We start from the raw sequence: 21178 nt of genomic DNA, 5'->3' as shown, positions 1-21178 counted from the left end.
GTGACTCATACACTCAGTGGACACATCCCTTTAGTGGGTTTCCACCACATCCCAAAGGTTCTGTATTGGCCTGAGTTTGGTAATTGTGAAGGCTGTTCAAGCACAGTGAACTCATTGCCACATTCAAGAAACCAGTATGACCTGATCTTAGCTCTGTGACGTTGCAGCATAGAAGTAGCCTTCAGAAGATTGGTCCACTGCGGTCATAAAGGGATGGACATGGTCGGCAACAATACCCAGGGAGGCTGTGTGCTATGAACCCCCCCACCAGAGTGGATCCACATTGTTTCACACCAAATTCAGATGCTACAATCCAAGTGTAGCAGCAGAAATCCAGACTCATCAGACAAGACAACATTTCTCCAATGTTTTTCCAATCTTCTGTTCACCTTTGTTCAGCCTGTGTAAACTGTAGCCTGTTTCCTGTTCTCAACTCAGCGGAGAGGTGCTCGGTCTGCTCTTCTGCTGCTGTAGTCCATTTGCATCAATCTGGCCCTTCTTCTCAGACTTTCCTCCACATTTTCTTCCAGAGAACTGCCGCTCGCTGGAGATTTTCTGACCGTTGTTTGCAAACCACGGAGATGGTTGTGTGGGGGAAATCAAAGCATATCAGTGGTTTCTAAAATACTCAGACCAGCCCATCTGGCACCAACAACCTTTCTTCGCCATTCTGATGCTCAGTTTGAATTTCACTAGCTCTTCTTAATCATGTCTAAATGCACTTAATTGGGGCCAAGTAATTGGTTGATGAGATATTTGTATTGATGCGCAGTTGTAGAGGTGTACCTAATGAAGTGGCCAGGGAGTGTAATTTTTAGTAGTAAAACCACAGCAGCTATTAGGAGCCACTTCCTATGAACATGTCTGTTTTTAGCTAGCTAACCTTTTAGAACCTGTTATCATCTTGTTCAAATGGATTCTCTTTCCAGGCTTCCAAGCTACAATAGCAGATGTTTGCCAAGCCTCTAGGCTTTTTAAACATTTGTTAGGCTTCATCTCTGAGCTCGCTCTGTTTCAAATTATTCTAAAGGAACAAGTACACGGCAGATATTAGTACCAGTAAATGCAATCAGAAGCTGCTGAAATGGCCTCTGTCAGCACTAAAGCAATAATTACTTCTTCTTGAGGTTTTGCATTAGAGTAGCTTCTTTTGCTGTGGAGGTGACAGGTGGCCACATTATTGCTGAACTGATGCATCACTTTGAGAAGAGGTTTTTTTGTTTAGGCAATCTCAAAATCTTTCATGACTGTGCGATGATCAGCAGTTTGGTTTTTATGGCGCTTCAATGCTTGAGCTTGTTTGTTGCCCTTTTTAAAAACAGATTGAGACGTCTATTCTATTAGGCTACGATGCAGATTCGTCTAAAAATAATGTTTGTATTATATTTGACCTATTCCATTATAAATCACCCTGCATTTACACTAGCAAATGATGTTTTTCTCACATGCAGTGAGGCGTGTGCGTACAAATGACAGAGCACTCTGCTGATGCACACCTTCGTTTTTCACCTTTTAAACCCATTTACAGTACTGTTGGCCTCTGGCCTCGCCTACACAAGCTATTTTGTGTTGTTTTTCAAATGCTAAGTGCTAATTAGGAACGGGCTTCTATACTGTGAATGCGTGTCTACATGGTGGCTAGACTCATGCTGAATTATTACATAAGCTTCTTAGCTTTTTATAGGATATGCGAATATTTGTGTGCATGTGCAGCATGTACTGTGCCTGTTGTTTTTGTTCTTTTTAAAATTTTATTACATATTTTGTTCATATGGTAATTATAAGGCTGGATTACACCACAGATACCTGTGCATGTGACACAAAATAATAACAAAATATAACTTCAAAAAGTAACTGTAGTCAACCGCAAAAAGTGTTCATACATAAACCAACGAAATGACAAATCTCACCTGGAATGTAAACTCTAGCTTTGAAGTCAGTAAGTTCAGGTGTGGCTATTACACCAAGCCGCTTCTTATTAATATATATCAGTAATAAATATGGCTGACACCTAATATAGTGGCTTATAAATTCAGATTCAGAACATTAAAAACCAGCCAAATATCTTTTATTTCCTTTTTTTTGTTGTTGTTGCAGTAGTTAGCCACACAATAAATGACAAAAGGTAATTAAACTACTTTAATCACTTAATATATGTCAGCTAGGTCTGTCACACAGGCACAGAGAGGCAAATAGTTGGTGTGTGCAGACAAATTGGCATCTTCCATGCAAACTGTGGGTGACTCCAGCAATCTGCTAATCTGATAATAACCACAGGGACCACCACAAGGTGCAGAACAGATTTCCCCTAGCGACTGCCAGCTGTCTCCAGCAACTGCTCCCCATCCTTTTGGGAAATACACTTTTTGTCCCCAGTGACCGGTCGTTGCCAAGGGGTTGCTGACCATTTTCTAGGTCAGTGTGACTGAGGACTACCAGCAAACTACTGCAATTAGCTAAATCCTAAATCCCACCTGTTTTAACTTCTGGTCAACACCATTTTGTATAATATAGTTGTTTATGGTCATTCAACCTGGAGTTCGAATGTAAATGCAATGTTTGTATTTAGCCAAGACTACTAGATATTAATGACACACCTCCATCTTATATATACACTCTATTGTTCCAAGCATTATGTAATACAATACGATGTCTACTTTGCAAGTCATCATCACACTTGTGACTGACAAGTCTCTATACAAAATGAGTAATTAGCCCTTAGATTAGGTGTTCAGTTTTAATAAGAACTAAATGCTTAACTCTTTAAATCAGGACGTCACAAACCATCTCATGGCATTATTATATTACATTGTATCAGCTCATGATTTCTTTGACATGATGCCGTGCAAACACACTGCCATCTTTAATGAATATAATGACAACTGACATATGTGGGTAAAGACTTTGTCATTCTTCACTCCCCGTAGCGCCAAATTATTCTGTAAATGCTTGTCACTTTGATTCTGTATAATCTGTGAAAAGTTGCTTTCCCTGTGTATTAATTAAATGCTATATAGATATTTCAGGTGTTAAACTACACTATCAGCATTGCAGTAGTCATCAGGATTAAAATTAGACTGCCATTCTCATTACCAAAAGGAAAAAAAAAAACTCTCAGCCTGAGGGCTTCATCCATTTAAAATATTCAATTTGATCTGAAAATTGAAAATTAAAATTAGATATGAGCAGACGTGGCTGATTAAAAAGTCTGTTACAAGCGAGTAATACTCTGTTTATAAAGCGGCCTTAAACGTGACCCGGGAACTTTCAGACTCGTCTTAAAGCAGTCTCACATAACAGTGAAGAGGGGAAGAAACAGCAGCCAAGTCATGACTTTCTAAGGCCAGTTACTGAAAATGAAGTTAGTAGTTAGTTTGATGAAATTTATTTATATAAGTGAGACAGCAGCTGACAGAGTGAGTCACGCTCGTGTCTCTGTCTGGACAGACGATGCACAGTCCAAATAAAAACATAAGTGTGAACAGGTTTGACACATCCTTGGAAACAAAAAGAGACTGCTAAGACAGCACATCTGCTCCTTCCACAAACTTAGGACTTCAGAAAAAAATGCAAAAACATCATGCTAATTTTGTAATACATCCATGATATGCAGTGACAAATCTGGTTGATTGATTTTCATACATTTCATGGGGGCTTATGTCAGGAAGGGCATCCGGTGTGAAAATCCTCCAAACCAAACATGCGGAGGTACCCGCTGTGGTAACCCCTTGTGTCTAAGGGAGCAGCTGGAAGTAGCTTACGTTTTCATTTGTTGTTTTGAGTTTTCAAACATATAAAAAGGTCTCACTGCATGCGCAGAGTGTTTATGATGAATGTCAAACCAAAATCATTTTGCATTTTACAGGAATCCGAGTGTGCATTCAAAAAAGGGACAGTCAGTAACTACATATTTTTTATTCTTCTCCTTTTTTCTTTAATTTTTCTTAAATTAACCCCCACCCCCCTTAAATTTGGTGTGCACCCCTTCACCATACCTATCGTTTCCTTATGCATGCATGCCTATAGAGCCAGAATAACATGCACCAAGCTTGAATTGTATAATAATGAATGTGCACAATATGTATGTGTGTGTTTGTGCATGCACCTCCGAGCGCGCGCGTGCTTGCCAATCGTGCATGCCAATCCTGACGTTTTCAAGCCCATCAGTTGTTAGCCAGTTTCCATGGTAACGCCTGGCTGAGAGGTGCACAGACGTAGGAGAGAGGGGAAAGGAGTTGAGACAATTATGGTGGTGGAGGGTGCTGAAAAAAGGAAGAGCCCGAGATGATGAGTGTGAAACAGTGTGAATCGTGGGATGAGAGGGAACGAGAAACAGATGCATGTGCTGTGAGTGAGCGGGTTCAGTGTGTGTGTGAATGTTGTATATATGCGCGCGTGTCAGTGTCTGTGTCTTGGTGTAAGCAAGTGTCATAACTGCTTATATGAAAGTGATATGTATGTAGTGGATGTAATAAATATAAATGCACTGGGCAGTGAAGCAGTGCTGCCAGGCATGTGCACCAACTTCTATTGGATTTTTCTGTGTTTTCAGCTTCAGAGTGAGTCAACAGGAATTTCTAATACAGTTTAGTTTCCATGGTGACAGCGGAGAATGATCTGTCCTCTTCAAACAGAGGGGAAAACGCCAACTTGAAGCCTTGTTGTTTCTCTGTTTTCTGTCTGAATCATTATTTAAACAAGTGATAACCTGGCAAACCTTTCAGACTCTACAAATGAGCCCCAGAGCCAGTTTAGACCCACACTCAGTGTTTTAGGTTGTGTGTCTTTTTTCTCTCCCCCCTCTCTCTCTGAGGAATCACAACTTGTGAATTTTAAATGTTATATAGCTACAGTGACATTTTCAGAAGTGATGATGTCTCTCTGTGGAGACGAACTCTGTCAGCTTCATTTTATTATGTAATCTAATAGGCATCCAGAGCTCTATAATTTGAAATGTTAGTATTCTGAAGGTGCAGACGTTAATGAAAGGCTTTAATCCTCTCTCTGCTGCCCTCCAGTAGAAGCTTTTTCCACATCAGTATTGGTATTTAGTTATTCTGGTGCCTTTAGAGAGGTTGGCTGAATGTCTCTGGAACCACTTCTAAATGCAGCTGTTTTTCAACAGCTTCTCAATGAGGCAGTTCGTCTCCTATCCCTCAGTCTAATGCACCACTCAGTGTCCCCATCATCCTTCAGTTTTATTTTTTCTCTTCTAGCACATCTTCGGAAGAAACATCGCATTTCTGTGACAACTCTTCACAGATGGACAAATAAATTCTGACCCTCAACAGGCAGGAAATGATCGACATAGAAATGGACATTTTGGCATCGTTGTTTTATTAGAATACGGCATGGCACGGCTGTACATCATAGTGTAGCCTAATATCTATATATATAAAGTCATCCACCAAATTTACTGTAGCGTACGTTGATGAGAAATGTATAAAAGACAGATACAAATAATTATACTCAAATACAGTTTTCTAAAAGGCTTTGTTCACAGCAACTACATGACATTCAACCAAGCTGTATGTCTCCTCCCCCCTTTTTTTCCTCCTCGTGTTCCTGTGCTTTAGAAGCGATTGTCCAGACTCTACACGCTCACACTGTAGTTTTGAGGTCTCAGTGTCCTGTGATTACTTTTGACATTATTTGGAACAGCATACACCGTCTTGTCTTCAGACACACTGACAGCCTACTGAAATTGCTTCAGTGCTTGCGATTCAGATCACACAGGCAGTTTGATTTGCTCTGCGTGCCTTGATTTCAGACTTAGATAAGGCTTTGTTTATATTTATGCATGTGTATGTCCTGAGCATCTACAGTGCAGCTACATTAACGACACGGGTTATTAATGGTTATAAAACATGTTTTTTTCTCCTTTAAGACTAATATATGATATATTTTTTGAAGAAATTAGGCTTCCTGTAATGTAGAGCATACTGTATGTCAGTCAATGAAGGTGATTTTAGAACTGTAAGTACGTTCTGGACACTTCATGGATTTATATTAATTATTATTAATTTCTGCTTTTCTTCCACAACCTTCCTCCCCTCATCCCAAAAAGTCACGGCAGATGGCCGCCCCTCCCTACACCTGGTTCTGCTGGAGGTTTCTTCCTGTTAAAAGGGAGTTTTTCCTTTTCACCGTCACCAAAGCGCTTGCTCACTGAGGGTCATATGATTGCTGGGATTTTCACTGTTTTCTTTTTACTATTGAAGGGTCTTTACCTTCCACCTATAAAGCACCTTGAGGCCACTGTTGTTGTGATTTTGAGCTATATAAATAAAACTGAATTGAATTGAATATTAGGAATTAAAGTCATCCTTTCCAAATTGCCAACACATTTTGTGAAAATTAACAAACCACAATTCAGCTGATGTGAGTATTCCAGTTGTAGCAAAGGCTTGGTACATTTCGTTCCCCCCAGTGTTTCAGCTTGACAAATGTGCATGGGGCTAATGTTTTATGAATCTGATAAACACAGTGCTGTTGCCGGAAAAAGTGCTGATGCAAAAATGTTTCTTTCTATAAGAAATATTGCATTTATTCCTGTTTTGAGGGACATTTGCTAAAACTACAGTGAAAAATATAGGCTTGTGGCTAAGTAATACAGGCAGGGCAAGAAAGCGTGAAATGCTGATGTACACAAACATTTGTATTGAATTTGCTGAGCTTAGCAAAACAGCCTCAAGCACTGGTATACAGTGCAGTGTGGGCATTTTCTAAGGAAAACATAGTTTTCATTAGAAATAAATTTCATATATTGCTAACACACACTGGAAAATTATACTGTTACTTTTATCACTGATCGAATGATCAGGGAGTTTTTACTTCCCACTGTTGCCAAGTGCTTGCTCATAGGGGGTCGTTTGATTGTTGGGGTTTTGTTTCTATTATTGTAGGGTCTTTACTTTGTAATATAAATGTGACTTCTTGTGATTTTGTGCTATCAAAATAAAATGTAATTAAATTTATTTAAACAGATCTACTATTTAATTATTGGATAAATGTCATGACAGTTTGTCAATTTTTGCTGTGAATCCTTCTACGTAACAAGAACTTCAGTAGGCTGCAGCAGCTGAGACCATTATTTTAAGTGGGCATTCCTTGACAGTAAGACGTGGTTAGTCAGGGCTGGGGGCAAGGTAACTGATTACAGCCAGCCATGTCTAGCAGCTGAGAAATGCCCACCCGTGTTCTCCGGAGACTCCTTACCTCATTTTTTCCTATCTGAGCCCACAGTTTGTCTATCAAACACCACCATTTAGTACACCTGGAGTTGGTGTATGGCAAATATCACAGCTTGTTCTCAGGCCCCCAGAGTTTCTGTTTTCCTACTGATATCACACATCTGAACCATCACTTATCTGCAAACAGATCCATCTAATGAACACATGGCGGCAAAGGCCAGCCGAGGAAAGGCTTTACTGTTTATAAATCTTGGTCATCAGCAAGATTGTGTGTCTCTTACGTCTGTTGCCTTTGCAGCTGTATGTTTGTCGATGTATTGCGATGCTGTCGTTGCACTCCTTAAACAGCTGAAACACTGTCATAGAGTCGTTATTGTCTCATCTGCCACTTTTGTCCCACTCACTGTTACAAACACTGAATAACACTGGATCGATATGTCTCATGACTCAATTTACATTGCTAGATTACTGTTATTAATTGCTTTTTTGTACATGAGATGACTATGCTATGCTATTCTACCTCGAATCAGAGAAGAGTTGCTGTGCTAAGATGGCTATAGTATAAATGCAGATGAATAAGAGTAAACATCACTGGAAAGAGGAATAAGGTGCTTCCTGCACACTAAAAAACACAACAAAACTAAAGTTTTTTTTCTTTTTTCTTTTTTTTGAGGAAAAACAATATGTGCCAAAGAAAGTAGAATTAAAGATAAGGTTTGAGAGCACAAAATACTGCAACTACTTTCTAGTCTCATCATTTTTCTTTTGACCTTGATTTTATATTTGGCACAATGATTTTCAGCGGTAACATTTTGGCATGTTTGAGCTGAACGCTCTTTGGAAAGCATGAACCTAGCATATAGCGTAAAATATGCCCTCTGGACACACCTATTTTGAATGCACATCACAAGCATTGACCCTTAAAGTCAAACTTATTTAAGTCAACCCTGGATAATTCCTTGCTTTTTTCTCATTTCATTTTATTTTCTTTTTACCAATGTCTGATTTGACTTTGCATTTGGCAGAGACTGGCATCAGGCAAATCTTTATCCTCTGTCCTGGTTAAAGGTGTCTGTGCAGACTCCAGCTCATGCCAGGTTCGTTAAACCTCTTACACTGCTAACCCATTTCCTGCAACACGATCAGAGTAACGGTTTGATGTCAGAGTTTCCATATGCAAAACAATCCTGCTTTTAGTACATTGTCAAAGTCAAAGAATACAGACATAATTTTTCATTTTCCAGTCCCCAAGTGTTTGGAGATTCACAGTGAGTTGAGCGACTGGATTATTAAGAGCAGCGTGGGGAAAATCCAGCCCTTCAGAAATATTGTTAAATTGTATAATGGGTCAAAGGCAACACAAACACCTGCGTTTCAGTCCTTCAAGATTTCATCCGGTTGTCCGACGGCAGTATCGGGTGTACAATGATACAATCGAAAAGAGGCTTTTTCGAAAAAATTCACATTCACTCAAATTGTTCTTCGTGCTTAGTCCAAGGTTAGACTTCCAAAGCCCAAAGCCAGAAAGGTCAGAATACATGGAGAAAGTAAAGGTTTGTGTCTCCGTTTGTTCTCCAATTTTTCTTTTACAGTTATTTTATTTCTTCATCTCTCCTGTTTGTTAGAAGCTCACCAAGGCGTAGACCATACTACAAGAAATAGTGTAGGATGATAAATTAAAATTAATTTTACAAATTTATGAATCGTAACACACGTCTAAGGATTCCTTGAAGTGTCATTATGAAATGAGAAACATTGTAAATCTCCCACTTACCTGTAGAGATAATAGAAAAATGAGAGAAGATAAAAGCCCAGCTTACACCAGGACTCTTTCTGACAGTAGTTGAGAATGTCGGCGTTCATCACGCTGACAGGATCATACATGACCTCTGAGCCATCAGCGGGCCGATGAAAAAACCTGAAAAAAGCAGGAGGTTTGGCTCACTCACCCATCAGACCAACACAAACTAGTTACACATCTGCTGTGGGACCATACCTCCACAGATGGTAGAAGAGCAGCGGGATATTTAGGCCAAGTGTGACCCACTCTCCAGCACACATGAACATCAGGCAGAAGAGACCGTGGATGGAGTACTCTGGTACCACCAACTAATAAGAAATATAAGAAGGACGGAAACTGAAATGATTAAGTGATAACACTCCAACAACTCTTTAGAAAACACTGATGTGATAGAATTACAGTGTACAAGACCACACTGCAGGGCAAACACTTTCACACGGAAGGTGTTGCTGTTAGTCAGGGCTAGCTGCTGTTACGGGTGCAAATATATGTTCACTTGCATGTGGACTCTTTTTTGCTGACCTTTTTTTCTTGTGATGTAAAGTCTAGCGTTTGGTTGTTAAAATACTATTTGGGAAAATCTGAGATGGGGTTAAGACTCAAGATGGCAACAGGATAGCAACAAAGATGATAAAACTACATTTACTGTGAAAGGACAAAAACTTTTGGGGGGCAACTTGAGGGCAGCAGAAACAAGCTCTGAACACTTACTTATCAACATTTTAGTGTTTCATGCTGGGCAGGGAGTGTGTTACCACTTTTCAGAACTTTTCTCTGAAAATAGCTGCCTGTAGCAGCCAAAAGCAGTGCAATGAGAGCACTGAGAATGAACCGACGCTGTAATGTCTAGGCTAAATGAGGCCAGCTTGCAAGCACCAGAAAGTTCCTTAAGTGGCCACTTGAAAGTTGTTCTACAAGTCAGTGAGTAACCATATAATCCTACGTTAAAGAGCTTTCTTGTTCCAAAAAAGAGTTTTGGTTGCTATAACTAATATACCCCTACAAAATGACTACAGGAGGTGAATTTTTCTTTATTTGGCTTTTCACCTTAAATCTTTTAAGCTTTCACCTGCGCTAATTCAGATGTCAGACTCGGGCTTCAGTGTGCGGGAACATTTTAATAGAACTGTTTTACAGATAATGCTGTGGCTTTGTACTTCAGTTTTGGTGAGTGAAATTCTAGTATTTCATATTTGTTAGAAGGTTTGTGTATCTGTGTTTCTCATTTTAACTCATACAGTCTGTGGATGTGCCTTGCTAACTGTGCTAACAAGCTAGCATGGTTAGCCCCACCAGTAACCCCTAGTAGGCTTCTTGGTAGTGATGTGCGATACCACTGATTTCCTTTCCGATCCGATACAAAGTAATATTCAGGGTGGTATCGACGATACTGATCCGATACCGATACTTTGTACAAAAACTTATTTTATTTATTGTAGCTCAAATTATAGCGTCATAATGATTACAGGACATCAGAGTACTTGTTTCCAACAATGCTTAGTTTTAATATTACTCTTATTTCTCTTTCTGGGTCGCAAAAAAACTTTTAACATATTTTCAGGTGAGAATGTAGCTGTGTAAACTTCAAATATCTGAGCCCATCGACACATTGTTTTCAAACCCCTGCGGTCTTTCGCTACTCGGGTTAAACATGATATATAAGTCACTTAGATAACTTAAAAATGTTATTGTTTGGCTTTTTCAGTGTTTTATTTGTTTGTGAGTAAATCAGTTTGGCTGAGATTAAAGTTATTAGATTAGATTAAATAAAATGTAACTTTATTAATCCCTCAGGAGGGTTCCTCAGGGTTTTCACACAGCTGAATAAACGTCAAACAGAAAACTGATTAAACAGAAGTGTGAGACGGTCGAGAGTTTACGCCAGTGCCCGGTTATATTTTAGATAGCAAGGAGCAGACGGCAGTTTCACTCCACCGAGGGAGCTCGTGCCGTACTACCTGGCTTTCTTTAGACCGCGAAGGCCGGGCCCTCAGGTGGAAGCAGCCTCTGAATTTGGACACCCCCGCTGTTTCCGGACATTTAACGTATTTTATCCGATAAATAAACACTGTAAAATGTATTTATCCCCCCAATAGCCTTTGTCTCCCTAGTGTGGCCACAACACCTCACGTTTTTGCCACATGTATCGCAAACCACGTCTCAGTTTTTGTGGAGGTAAAATAGGTTCGCACATGACTCCAATTACGCTCAGCCATTGTTGTGAGTGCGCACGCCAAGGGGCTGCAAGACAGACAGCCTATTTCGCAAATGACTATGAAAGGCGGAAGAGGAAGTAGTTCCTTTGAGTGTAGACAATCCGAATGTTATAGTTTCTTTCCACTGTGTTCCTGTTAATGATAAACTACAAATTTACCCTAAATTACTAAAATATCGATATTTTAATGTGAGAATTGATTCTAGAACATAAATGATTGGTATCGGAGGAATTGATATTTCAGGATCGATCCGCACATCACTACTTCTTGGTTGTGGGGTGACCTGCCTGCAGCATTCAGGGTAGTTTTGCCAGTGTCTTCTTTTAGTGTTTTACTGCTAAAGACCTGTTTCTTGCAAATTTTATTATAACATTTTTATCTTTAAGATTCTTAGCTTAACACCAAGTTTTGTTTTAACTTTTAATTATGTTCATTTCAATTTATTCTTTACACATTATCGCTTTTATAAAGTCTTGCATGGTCTATTTTAAGTGATTAATAGTTTAATTTTTATAAAAATCTATTGTTTGTTTATTCTGTTTTTGGGAAGTACTTTGTAGTGCTATACAAATGAACCTTATTTAATGTGAACTTAATGTAATAAGAACTATCACATCACATACACGTAGCAATTTGATCTTGATGCTAGTTCAAAAATATGGCTGCAAAATAACAACTTACATTTCTTTGACTGACATCATAACCCTTAGCTGGCTCCATCAATCATTACAATCTGTTTCAATATTATTTGAATATTTTTAGTGGAACCAATTTCAGCAGTGATTGGTTGGAGCAAATATCACTAATACATATGTAGTCTAATTACCACGCTAGATTAAACCTGTGTAGCAGTTAAGGGTAATTGAAATTATATTTCCACTGCAGCAATAAGAGTTCCTTTTCAATAACATGGTGGTATTGTAATTATGCATCAGTGGCATTTTATTTTCTTGCACTGAGCAGCTATATAAAGAAAAACGTAAAAAAAACCCGAGAAAATGGTAACAATTTGAACCCAGGGCAAACCTTCTCAGAAAATGCTCTTTACTACATTAGCATATAGACCCTAATACTACAATTAGTAGTAGTAGTAGTATTAAATTAAACTCTTGTAATTTTATATATTTTTATTTATTTATCCATTAACTTTGAATCAAAAAAACCCAATGGCACTGGCCATCTTCAAGCACAAGCATGTTTAAAATGGCCTCCACAGTGTGTGATCTTTCACGGACACAAAGTTCTTTTTCTGAAAGCCTTGAAATAAAAAGCTGACAACATCTGGGCTGTATCAGTGCTCTCCATCACTGTGTGCCTGTAAAGAGGTAATGGCGTGTTGTGGGGACGGGCTACATGTGAAATGAATCAGTGTGTGTCATGGTCCTCACAATGAAAAAAGACAAACGGTCATGGCTCTGTGAAGCCCCTCTGCTTTAGTCATCCACCACCAGCAGATGAAAAACAGCTATTACTCACCCTGCGAAGCAGGTTGCAGATCCTTTCAATGTTGAGAATCCTTTCTCTCTGTGGCGAGGATATAAAGAAAGTCCGGTCAACAATATTACTGTCAATGCCTAACAGAAATAGCTGTCTCATAGCAGAAACAATAGACGATCATAGACTGGAGTGAATATTTATTATTATTATTTTGGAGGATTTTTTAAACTGGACAGATATTAAATATAGTGATAAAATCTAAAAACTGGACCTGATGGCTAGTTTTATGTTAGCATTCCTGCTTAAATATCAGTATTATGGGTATAGTGATACTGTAATATGCAGCTGTATATTACATTAGATCACCAGGCCAACAATAGTACCATGGAAAAATACACTTACCAACTGATAGTAATTAATTAACTACCTTCTTTTTTAAAAAACTAAAACTCCCGAGTTTGTTTTCATCATACGTCTAAAATACATATTTTTACACTTTGGTGCAGTTTTATCATCGATCTGTTTTTTAAATTTTTATTTAAGTTAGTTTCCAGAGTGAGTTTGCTCATTTCACTTTAGTTTCTATTGTTTAATAATTTTAAGTTTAATACAGTTTTTCGGTTCTTTTTTTTAGCCGCAGCTTTTTGTTGTTATACATGTGGTGTCTGTCAGAAGGTCAACACAATACGATACAAAACAGTATTACAATATTAAAATACACAGACCCACACACACAGTTGCGTAGACATCCCTGTTCTAATAAACACACACACGCAAGTACTTCTTCATTCTGGTATTGTTGGTTAATTTGACCAAAATGATACATTCATATGGATTTTTTTAGTGTATTTTAGTTTTATTTATTTATTTATTTTTGTTTTTTAGGCCAGTCTTTTATTTTTATTTATAATAACCTTGGTTTGGTGCAGACAGGACTTTTCATTTGGCTGTGGACTATAAGGCCATAACTATGATCTGGGCACATACAACAGGTACAACTTTTGCATGAAATATGAGTTAAATATAGGTTTTATTAATGACACTAGTGACAGTCCTGATCTAGAGCCTTAATGAATGTCATTAATCATACCTGTGCCCACCTATGGCAGAAATCAGACTTGTTATTTTTTATGAAATTTGAGAAACACAAACTGTATATTATACTTGAATAAATTCATTTTCAGTTAATAATAATAATAAAGTACTTACAATGGTGTTGATTTGTTTTTCATTTATGTGGCTGAAACCTATTTGAGAAGCAAATCTCATATTGCAGGGAAAAAACCCTGTGCGCACATCTCCCACCTTATCTTGTAAAGCTATCAGCTCGGAGTCTCTGAGCCATTATAGAAAGCTCAATTATCAGTTTTAAAATTAAAGCCATCCGTCTTTGAGTACATGAGCCTGACATCAGATATTCGGCTCATGCAGATGTTTTCTTTGGTTGTCCATTGATTAGTCAGCAAGGCAAATTAGATGTTTTGCTCTACTTCATTTGCCCCGTTTATCCGTTTCCATCAACAGAAAGTTATTGCTTTATTGTGTAACCATAATGTCTATAGTCAGATAATTATCACAGGGCTGTTAATTTGCTTGGCTTCATTTATTTTGTTAAATATAATACATCAAGTGGATAAGCATGTCTAGTCATTCTGACATATTGAGGCATCTATCTTGGCTACCAACCGGTGATATCGGCTTAGTGTAGCTGGAGCAACATCCAGCTTTTATGAGTCTGTGGACATAAATTAAAACTGGTGACCTGAAAGGGAAAAGTGGATTTTGCCCTGAATTAGACACAGCCACTCTACCTTCACTGTTGTTAGTATGCTCAGTGTAATTTCCTGCCTTCTTTCTTTCTTTCGTTCTTTCTTTCTAGTCCTTCCTCCACAGTGCTGTTATTTAAGGAGCGAAAGTGCCAGCCTAGCTTCTGTGCATCATATGGTTTATTGTTGTCGGTGTAAATCATTGCGCTGCTCAGATTTTACAGCTCGTAGCCTCCCCGAGGTGGCCCTATTTGTGTCAGGTCATCCAATTTGCTCTGAATATTTAATAGTTCCAATAAAGAAACATGACTGAGGATGTTAATCAAAGGCAGCAGAGACATTTCACAATATACACAATATACAGAAGAGATAAAGGAGCAACAATTACAGGGCAAAGAGTGCTGTAGTTAGATTGGTAATCTAATTAAGCCGTTATTATCAGAGACGCAAATGAGTGATCTCCCTGACAATCTGCCTCATAACTTTTCTAGAGCTACTGGCATAAAAGGAGGCCTGAAAAGGAATAAATTTTACCACTATGATGTGTTTAATTTTGTTGTTTTAACGGGGGAAGTAGCCATAGAAGGGCTCTTTATGGATGGGGTGGTTCTCCCTCTGAGTGTTACTGTGATTAAAGGCTTTACGCAGAAACCTGATTCAAAAACAGATGTCTAGCTTCTTCCGCTCTGTCTTTCTATCATTTCTTTCTCTCTCTTCCCGACAAATATTGACTGCTTTTGTCCTTTTTTGTACACAACCGCACTCTAGTGAACATGTGTTGCTCTCAGCTAACCACAAATATAATTGCTGTTTATCTTCCATGGCTGTTGCCTTCGCTTGTCTTCTGTTTGTGCAGCTTATTGATTTTGGGGAGAGACCGGCAGTGTCGCGTCCTGCCAGATCCAGTTATTTCTGAACACATTTGAAACGGTGACATCAGACAGCGTGTTTAGGTTGTCACCAGTCCTACAGAGTGGCCTCAATACTTATCTCACTGCTGTGAAACCAGAAAAGTTCTAATGGGGATTGTTTGTCAGACAGCTCTCCATCGTTGTCCCGAGGAAAGTAAAAGATCCACTGTGGCTTTTGTGCTCCATTGTATTTGACTGCATTATAATTTACAGGTGTTGCAGTTATTGTGTCCACCCCCTTGTAGCTGGCATTCCTTCACACTCCTACAGTCTGCTTTCACAGTTTCCTCTCCCACTCCTCATCACTCTCACTTTCCAGTTCAGATGCAGGTTCACATGATTGCTAGAACATTAGCTATCCTGTGAAAACGATAATCACAGCTGCTGTTAACTTGCTAAGCGAATAATAGCTCGAACTACTGACTCATGATAATGTTATTTCATCTTCAGAAGAAAACTTATACATACTGTAAGCAAACAGCTCTGCAACATGAGAGGATAAATAGTGCCGCTAACTTTCAATCAGCAATTATTTATCTGTCACTTTGGATCGAGTGAATGCGTTTGTTCTCGTTACGGTGAGGTGAAAACTCCAAATTGCACTCCTATTGTGGCGACACTACAGTATCTCATTGTCTAAAAAGCAACTTCATTTGCATGAATCTCTGTAACTGATTAAGCCAACGAGCCGTGGTCTTTGTAGGAGGCTGATTGCTTCAATCTGCATACAAATGAGCATTCAGGGAAACACTGCCTGGGTGTTACTGTAGCAATCACCTGGAAGCTTGGATTAGTGTTTTCAAAGTAGGGCAAATATTTGATTTAGAAATATTAATGAATAAGGCTAAATGTAGCCGAATTAAATATATGAAAGCTTTTGCTCCAAAAACCCCAAACTCTCATTTACATAACATGATGATTTCATTTTTTTTGGTGATTGCAGGCTTGGAAAAAAGCGTTTGCTGTGTTTATTTATGAAATGAACGTGAAACTTTGTGAACTGTGCTCGGAAAATATGCAGCATAGGCAATATTTGGGGGGCAAAACCTTAAATGTATAGTCTCCTTGAAAGTACAAAGAAGGGATTTCTCTGTGTGCACATGAAGGTTTGATCATTCTTGCAAGAAGTGAAACAGCAGGGTTCTTACCGCTCTGGTGGGATTGCTCTGATCGATGGGGTTTTTGAAGTCTGTGCGAAGCTCATCAAACGCAGTGATCTGAAAAAAATAATAAAATAAAATAATAATATTGGACACGTGAGCTTGTTTTTGTTTCACCACCACTACGCTGCAACTGTAATGCAAATGTAGCTGTTGTCTTCTCGCCACTCGTAAATTTGGTTCGGCTGAGTCGGCTGAACACTGTTGCGATCCCTACATCCACAGCTGCAGCTGCTTTCAGATCACTTTGAGTACATATGGTGAGTTAGTGGCATATGTAAATGCAGACATTTGCTATTGCCCTTTATGCTGTTAGGAAGGTCATGTTGTGTTGACATCATGTGTGATTATGTAGTAGTGCTTGTGCTAAAGGATTTTTGATTGAAATTTGTCCCTGAATAAGAACAGCTTGGATGGTTAATTCACCCCATACAGCTTTGCATTATCCAATTCCTGTAAAAAAAAAACGATGAAAAGCTGCAGGAGTAGATAAATGCATTGCACTAAGAAATTACATAAGGGTTGATTCTTACGTTGAGACCAGTAATTAAGTTCACATTGGAAGATTAATATTAAGACACAAATGCCAGGAGTCGTCCAAGAAGTGCTTGAGAAATTTAAAATGCAAGAAGCTCTTTGACTGAGCATTTTTTAGCTGGGTTGATATTTAAGAGCATTGCGGTACATTTCTGGTACATACACTGTCTTGAGTGTCTCTCTGCATATTGAAATATAATATACTGAGGGCACTTGTTCAGATACACCAATACACTCTAACTGCCTCCAGTGAGGCGAGTATAAGTGACAATTATTCTCACTAGCTCCCTGATTAATAGCTCTATAAAAACACGAATAATTCGGAGTGTAAAGGCCACCTGCTGTGCTTATCATCGGCTCAGGTTTTAAAGAGCTAAGCTTCCCTTTGACGGCTCATTGAAAAGCCATAACAAGCAGACATAATTTGCAGAAAAGTGAACATCAGCAGTGACTGATGGCACGAAGGGGAGAGCACCTTCCACATACTGTACGAGCCTATATGGCTCGCCCTCGTCTTCGTTCACAATTAGCTCTGTTGTAAACAGATGCAGTTTCCATGGCGACATGATGAGCCCCTCAGTGGGCACCATGGTTACTATACCAGTGAACCGAGGTTCTGATTGGTCGACGGCCACATACAGTTGGGGTGCTGTGCCCGTGGGTGGAAGCAGACTGGGGGAAGGGGTGAACAAAATCATAGGTTGATAAGCGTTTCGGTCACATGCTCGAGAGCCGAGCCAGACGCAGGCTTCTCGCTGTCTCTTTCACACACAGACACACTCACTGAGTCATATGTAGTCTCACCCACTTAGTCAATTGGTACGTTAGTCATTTCAAGTCCTATATTCATAATGATGCGTTTTTGTGCTTCGCCGTGTTCCTGCCTCCACGGAGGGAATGTTAAAGGTGAGAGATCAAAGCTGCGGTGTTTGTTGAGTCTGTGTAACAGGCAAACCGAGTGCACTGGTCTCCAGCGATAGCTGTGCAAATTCCACTGAAAATGCCTGCGGGCAGACAGATTCACAACAGTCTGGTGGTGAGATTTATGATCACTGTGTTTTGCTGACTGTCTGTACTCATTATCTGGAGTTTGCTGAAGCCCGAACGCCTTACGTGGAAATGTTTATCATCAGTTCTCTGGGATCATAAGTTGCTTTTATGTGGAGGGATGAAGCCAGCAGGAATCTGTGCTTTTTGTCAAAGTGTCATCGGGTGGCTCTTAGGAGATCATTTGAAGTGTCTGATAAGTACAATTACACCTTTAATGCATATCATTATCTCTAGAGGGGCTGAAGTGTGTATGTTATGTTGCCAGCAGCTCTGTACACCTGTGTGTAGGCGGCCGTGCTAGTCTGCCTGTGTGGGATGCTACAGTGAGGATGCTGCAGGCCCTACGTGTGTCAGTCTTAGTTCTGGTGTGTTCACCGTGCCACTCACCTGCCATATGACAAAGAAGATGAGAGCTGCACACAGTACCAAGGTGAGCATGTAGCAGAAGGCCGCAAAGGTGAACGCCATGGCTGCACCAGCCAGCCTGACAAGGACACGGGTGAAGGGAGAGAAAGGAAACTGGTTCCCTGCTCTCTGCCTCTCTCTGGCTACTGGTCACTCCCCCTCCTCCTTTTACTGTGGTAGAGGCTATTGTTGGTTTCCCCCTTTGATGCAAGCTGAGTCTATATTGTCCAGGTGGGTAAAGCACTCAGTTTTAGAAACAATCAATAATCAGCTGACGTCGCAGCTCCACTGCTTACTTGCTTTCTGTCTTTGTCTCTTCTTGTAAATCTGACAGCAGGACAGCTCCTTCCTTGCTTTGATCTAGGAAGCACTTGTGTGTCTGTTCACAGCCACAGTAGTCTGCCGCTGGCCCAGTGCTCCTCTTTTCAGTCTCTGACAGGGAAAATGTCTGTCTCCTCCTTGTCCTTCCTGCAGTTTCTCTTTAGAGAAAGCCTACACATCATGTTTTTTTTTTCTTTTTTGTTTTTACTGACGAACCACCAAGAGTCTGACTGACACGCCGACAACAGAAGCACAGGTTACTAGTCGATACTAAGAGCAGTAAAAACAGCGAGAATTATTGTCCCAGTCGGTTATGGCTTTTTGTAGTTTTTGTAGTTTGTTGTATGGCTTTCTGTTCATCTGTTGCTCCGGGATCCAGAACAATTAATGACGCATATATTTCCATATCATAGTTAACAGGTTTACATCTGTGAGTTATTATTTACAGAGTCTTTACTTATAATGATGGCTAAACTGCTGAGTAATTATTTACATCCTAGCTGAGATTCAAGGTATTGCTTTGCATGTTACACAGTTATATTCTGACAAAGCAAATCACAACTTGCCACTGCTGATTTCACAAAGTGAGAAGGGTGAATCACTGAGGCAGCAGATATTCTAATTGAATCGAAAGATTAGTTAGCACTTCAAGAGGGCTTAGAGATGCGACATCACGATACATTATTGATAGTTTCAGTTAGCATGGATCGACATCTTGACTGACCTTAATATCGAGTAGCGAATACCTGTGCCTGGTAGGAGACGTGTCTGCATCTGAACAGTCCACTCTTTCCTCTTCTCTGTCAATTTGGGTCGACACCATGTCAGAACTGTCTGCTCTGCATGTTTGTCTCAAGCGCATCCCTCAGTTATCTCCAAAAAACAAAAAGAAAGACGTGAAGCCTTGTCTCTGCTGATGTGCAGGTTAAATAGTTAAATTCTAGCAGGGAAATATTTACACAGAAGCCTGCAGAGTGTCTACATGTTGAAACCCATTCGTGCTGATTTAAAAGAAAAATAAAGCACTTCTGTTCTTAAGTAAAAAAAAAATCTCCACAGCCCTCAGGAGTCATAAGTTAGTCCACCTTACTATCATCTCTCCTGCTCCTCGTGTACCCTGCTTTCTTTTTCCTTTCTTTCTTTCTTCTTTAACTCCCCCTTCTTTTCATCCCTTTCAAAGATTTTGAAAACAGACCTGAATGTTCTTCCTGAGTCTACTGTCTCTGGCTGTCTCTTCCTCTATTTCTTAGACTGCGAGAGAAATATTTCCATCACGGTTGATGTTATAACGGTCAGCCAATAGCATCGCTCTGTCTCCCTCCCGCTCTTGTTTGCTCTCCCCTCTGCCTTTCTCTCTTCCTCTCTGTCTGTCAGACTCCCCCTCTCTTGCATTTATACATTTCCATAATCCCTTGTTCCCGTGAGACTGATGAGGGGGCAGGGAAGGCTGCAAATGTCTGGTGTGCCCCCCCCCCCCCCCCCCCCTTCCTTATTAGCCCCTTTCGCCCAAGCTTTCAGTCATCTGTCATGCCATAAAATATAGCTCTGTCTGTTACAGGGTGTTGTTCTCAGTCATTTGTCATTTCCTTCAATTCTCTCAGTGCATTCATTAAATACCTCAATCTCACTTTTTGATTATTCTCTCACTCTATTAATGAACAGAATCCACTAGTGCCACCTAATGTAAGTGTTGATACTCGTATTATTTGTGTGGCCAATGTAGGCTTATTCAGAAAAGTAATTCCTCTGTTAGAGGGATCTATGCCATGGCCCAACCTTTTTTAGCTGCCCCACATTAACAGTGTTGGTATTTATCTTTTATGTTTCTGTGATGGTTACTCCTCCAGTCAGCGTAGGCTCTTTCATCAATATGATATTTTTAATGCTTGTATATAACTATTCTATCCATGAATGTTCAAATTCACTATTTTATTAAAGAACAATTTAATAAAAAACTAGAAAGGCACATTATTTTTGATTAAGAGGCCAAATTAAAGATCATACCTGCTATCCATGATTAGTATCGGACTTATCCGAGGTGTCCAGTGTGCCAGCTCAAATTCTGGTATAAAAATTTTGATATTTGTTTATTGTTTGCCTAATAAATAACAATGGATAGATTTCAATGTTTGTGTTTTCGTGTGTTTATGGCAATTGGTCTATTAAAGGATTAAGTTCAATTCAATTCAATTTTATTTATACAATGACAAATCATGACAACAGTCGCCTCAAATCACTTTATATTGTAAGGTAGACCCTACAATAATACAGAGAAATGCACAACAATCATACGACCACCTATGAGCAAGCACTTTGGCGACGGTGGGAAGGAAAAACTCCCTTTTAACAGGAAGAAACCTCCAGCAGAACCAGGCTCAGGG

General features: G+C 39.6%; 1 protein-coding gene across 2 annotated transcripts; it reads right to left on the bottom strand.

Annotated features, from left to right (window-relative positions):
* Nucleotides 1-5296: 5296 nt before the first annotated feature.
* On the bottom strand, nt 5297-20143 carry cnih2 (cornichon family AMPA receptor auxiliary protein 2). 2 transcript variants are annotated; one of them, XM_004557303.5, is made up of 6 exons: nt 18459-20143; nt 16473-16541; nt 12687-12734; nt 9190-9302; nt 8968-9111; nt 5297-8842 (listed from the first exon to the last, which is right to left on the bottom strand). In XM_004557303.5, exons 1-6 carry the CDS (start codon nt 18537-18539, stop codon nt 8815-8817), a joined length of 483 nt encoding a protein of 160 aa, XP_004557360.1. In that variant the 5' UTR covers nt 18540-20143; the 3' UTR covers nt 5297-8814. The 2 variants fall into 2 exon arrangements, with proteins under 2 accessions (XP_004557360.1, XP_076745135.1); XM_076889020.1 differs by having other exon boundaries at nt 19522-20143.
* Between the last annotated feature and the right edge of the window lie 1035 nt (nt 20144-21178).

Source organism: Maylandia zebra, linkage group LG10, assembly GCF_041146795.1.
Source record: "Maylandia zebra isolate NMK-2024a linkage group LG10, Mzebra_GT3a, whole genome shotgun sequence".
In the NCBI taxonomy this organism is placed as follows: Eukaryota; Metazoa; Chordata; class Actinopteri; order Cichliformes; family Cichlidae; genus Maylandia; species Maylandia zebra.
The sequence above is the reverse complement of the archived record's forward strand: the minus strand, read 5'-3'. Positions and strand labels throughout refer to the sequence as shown.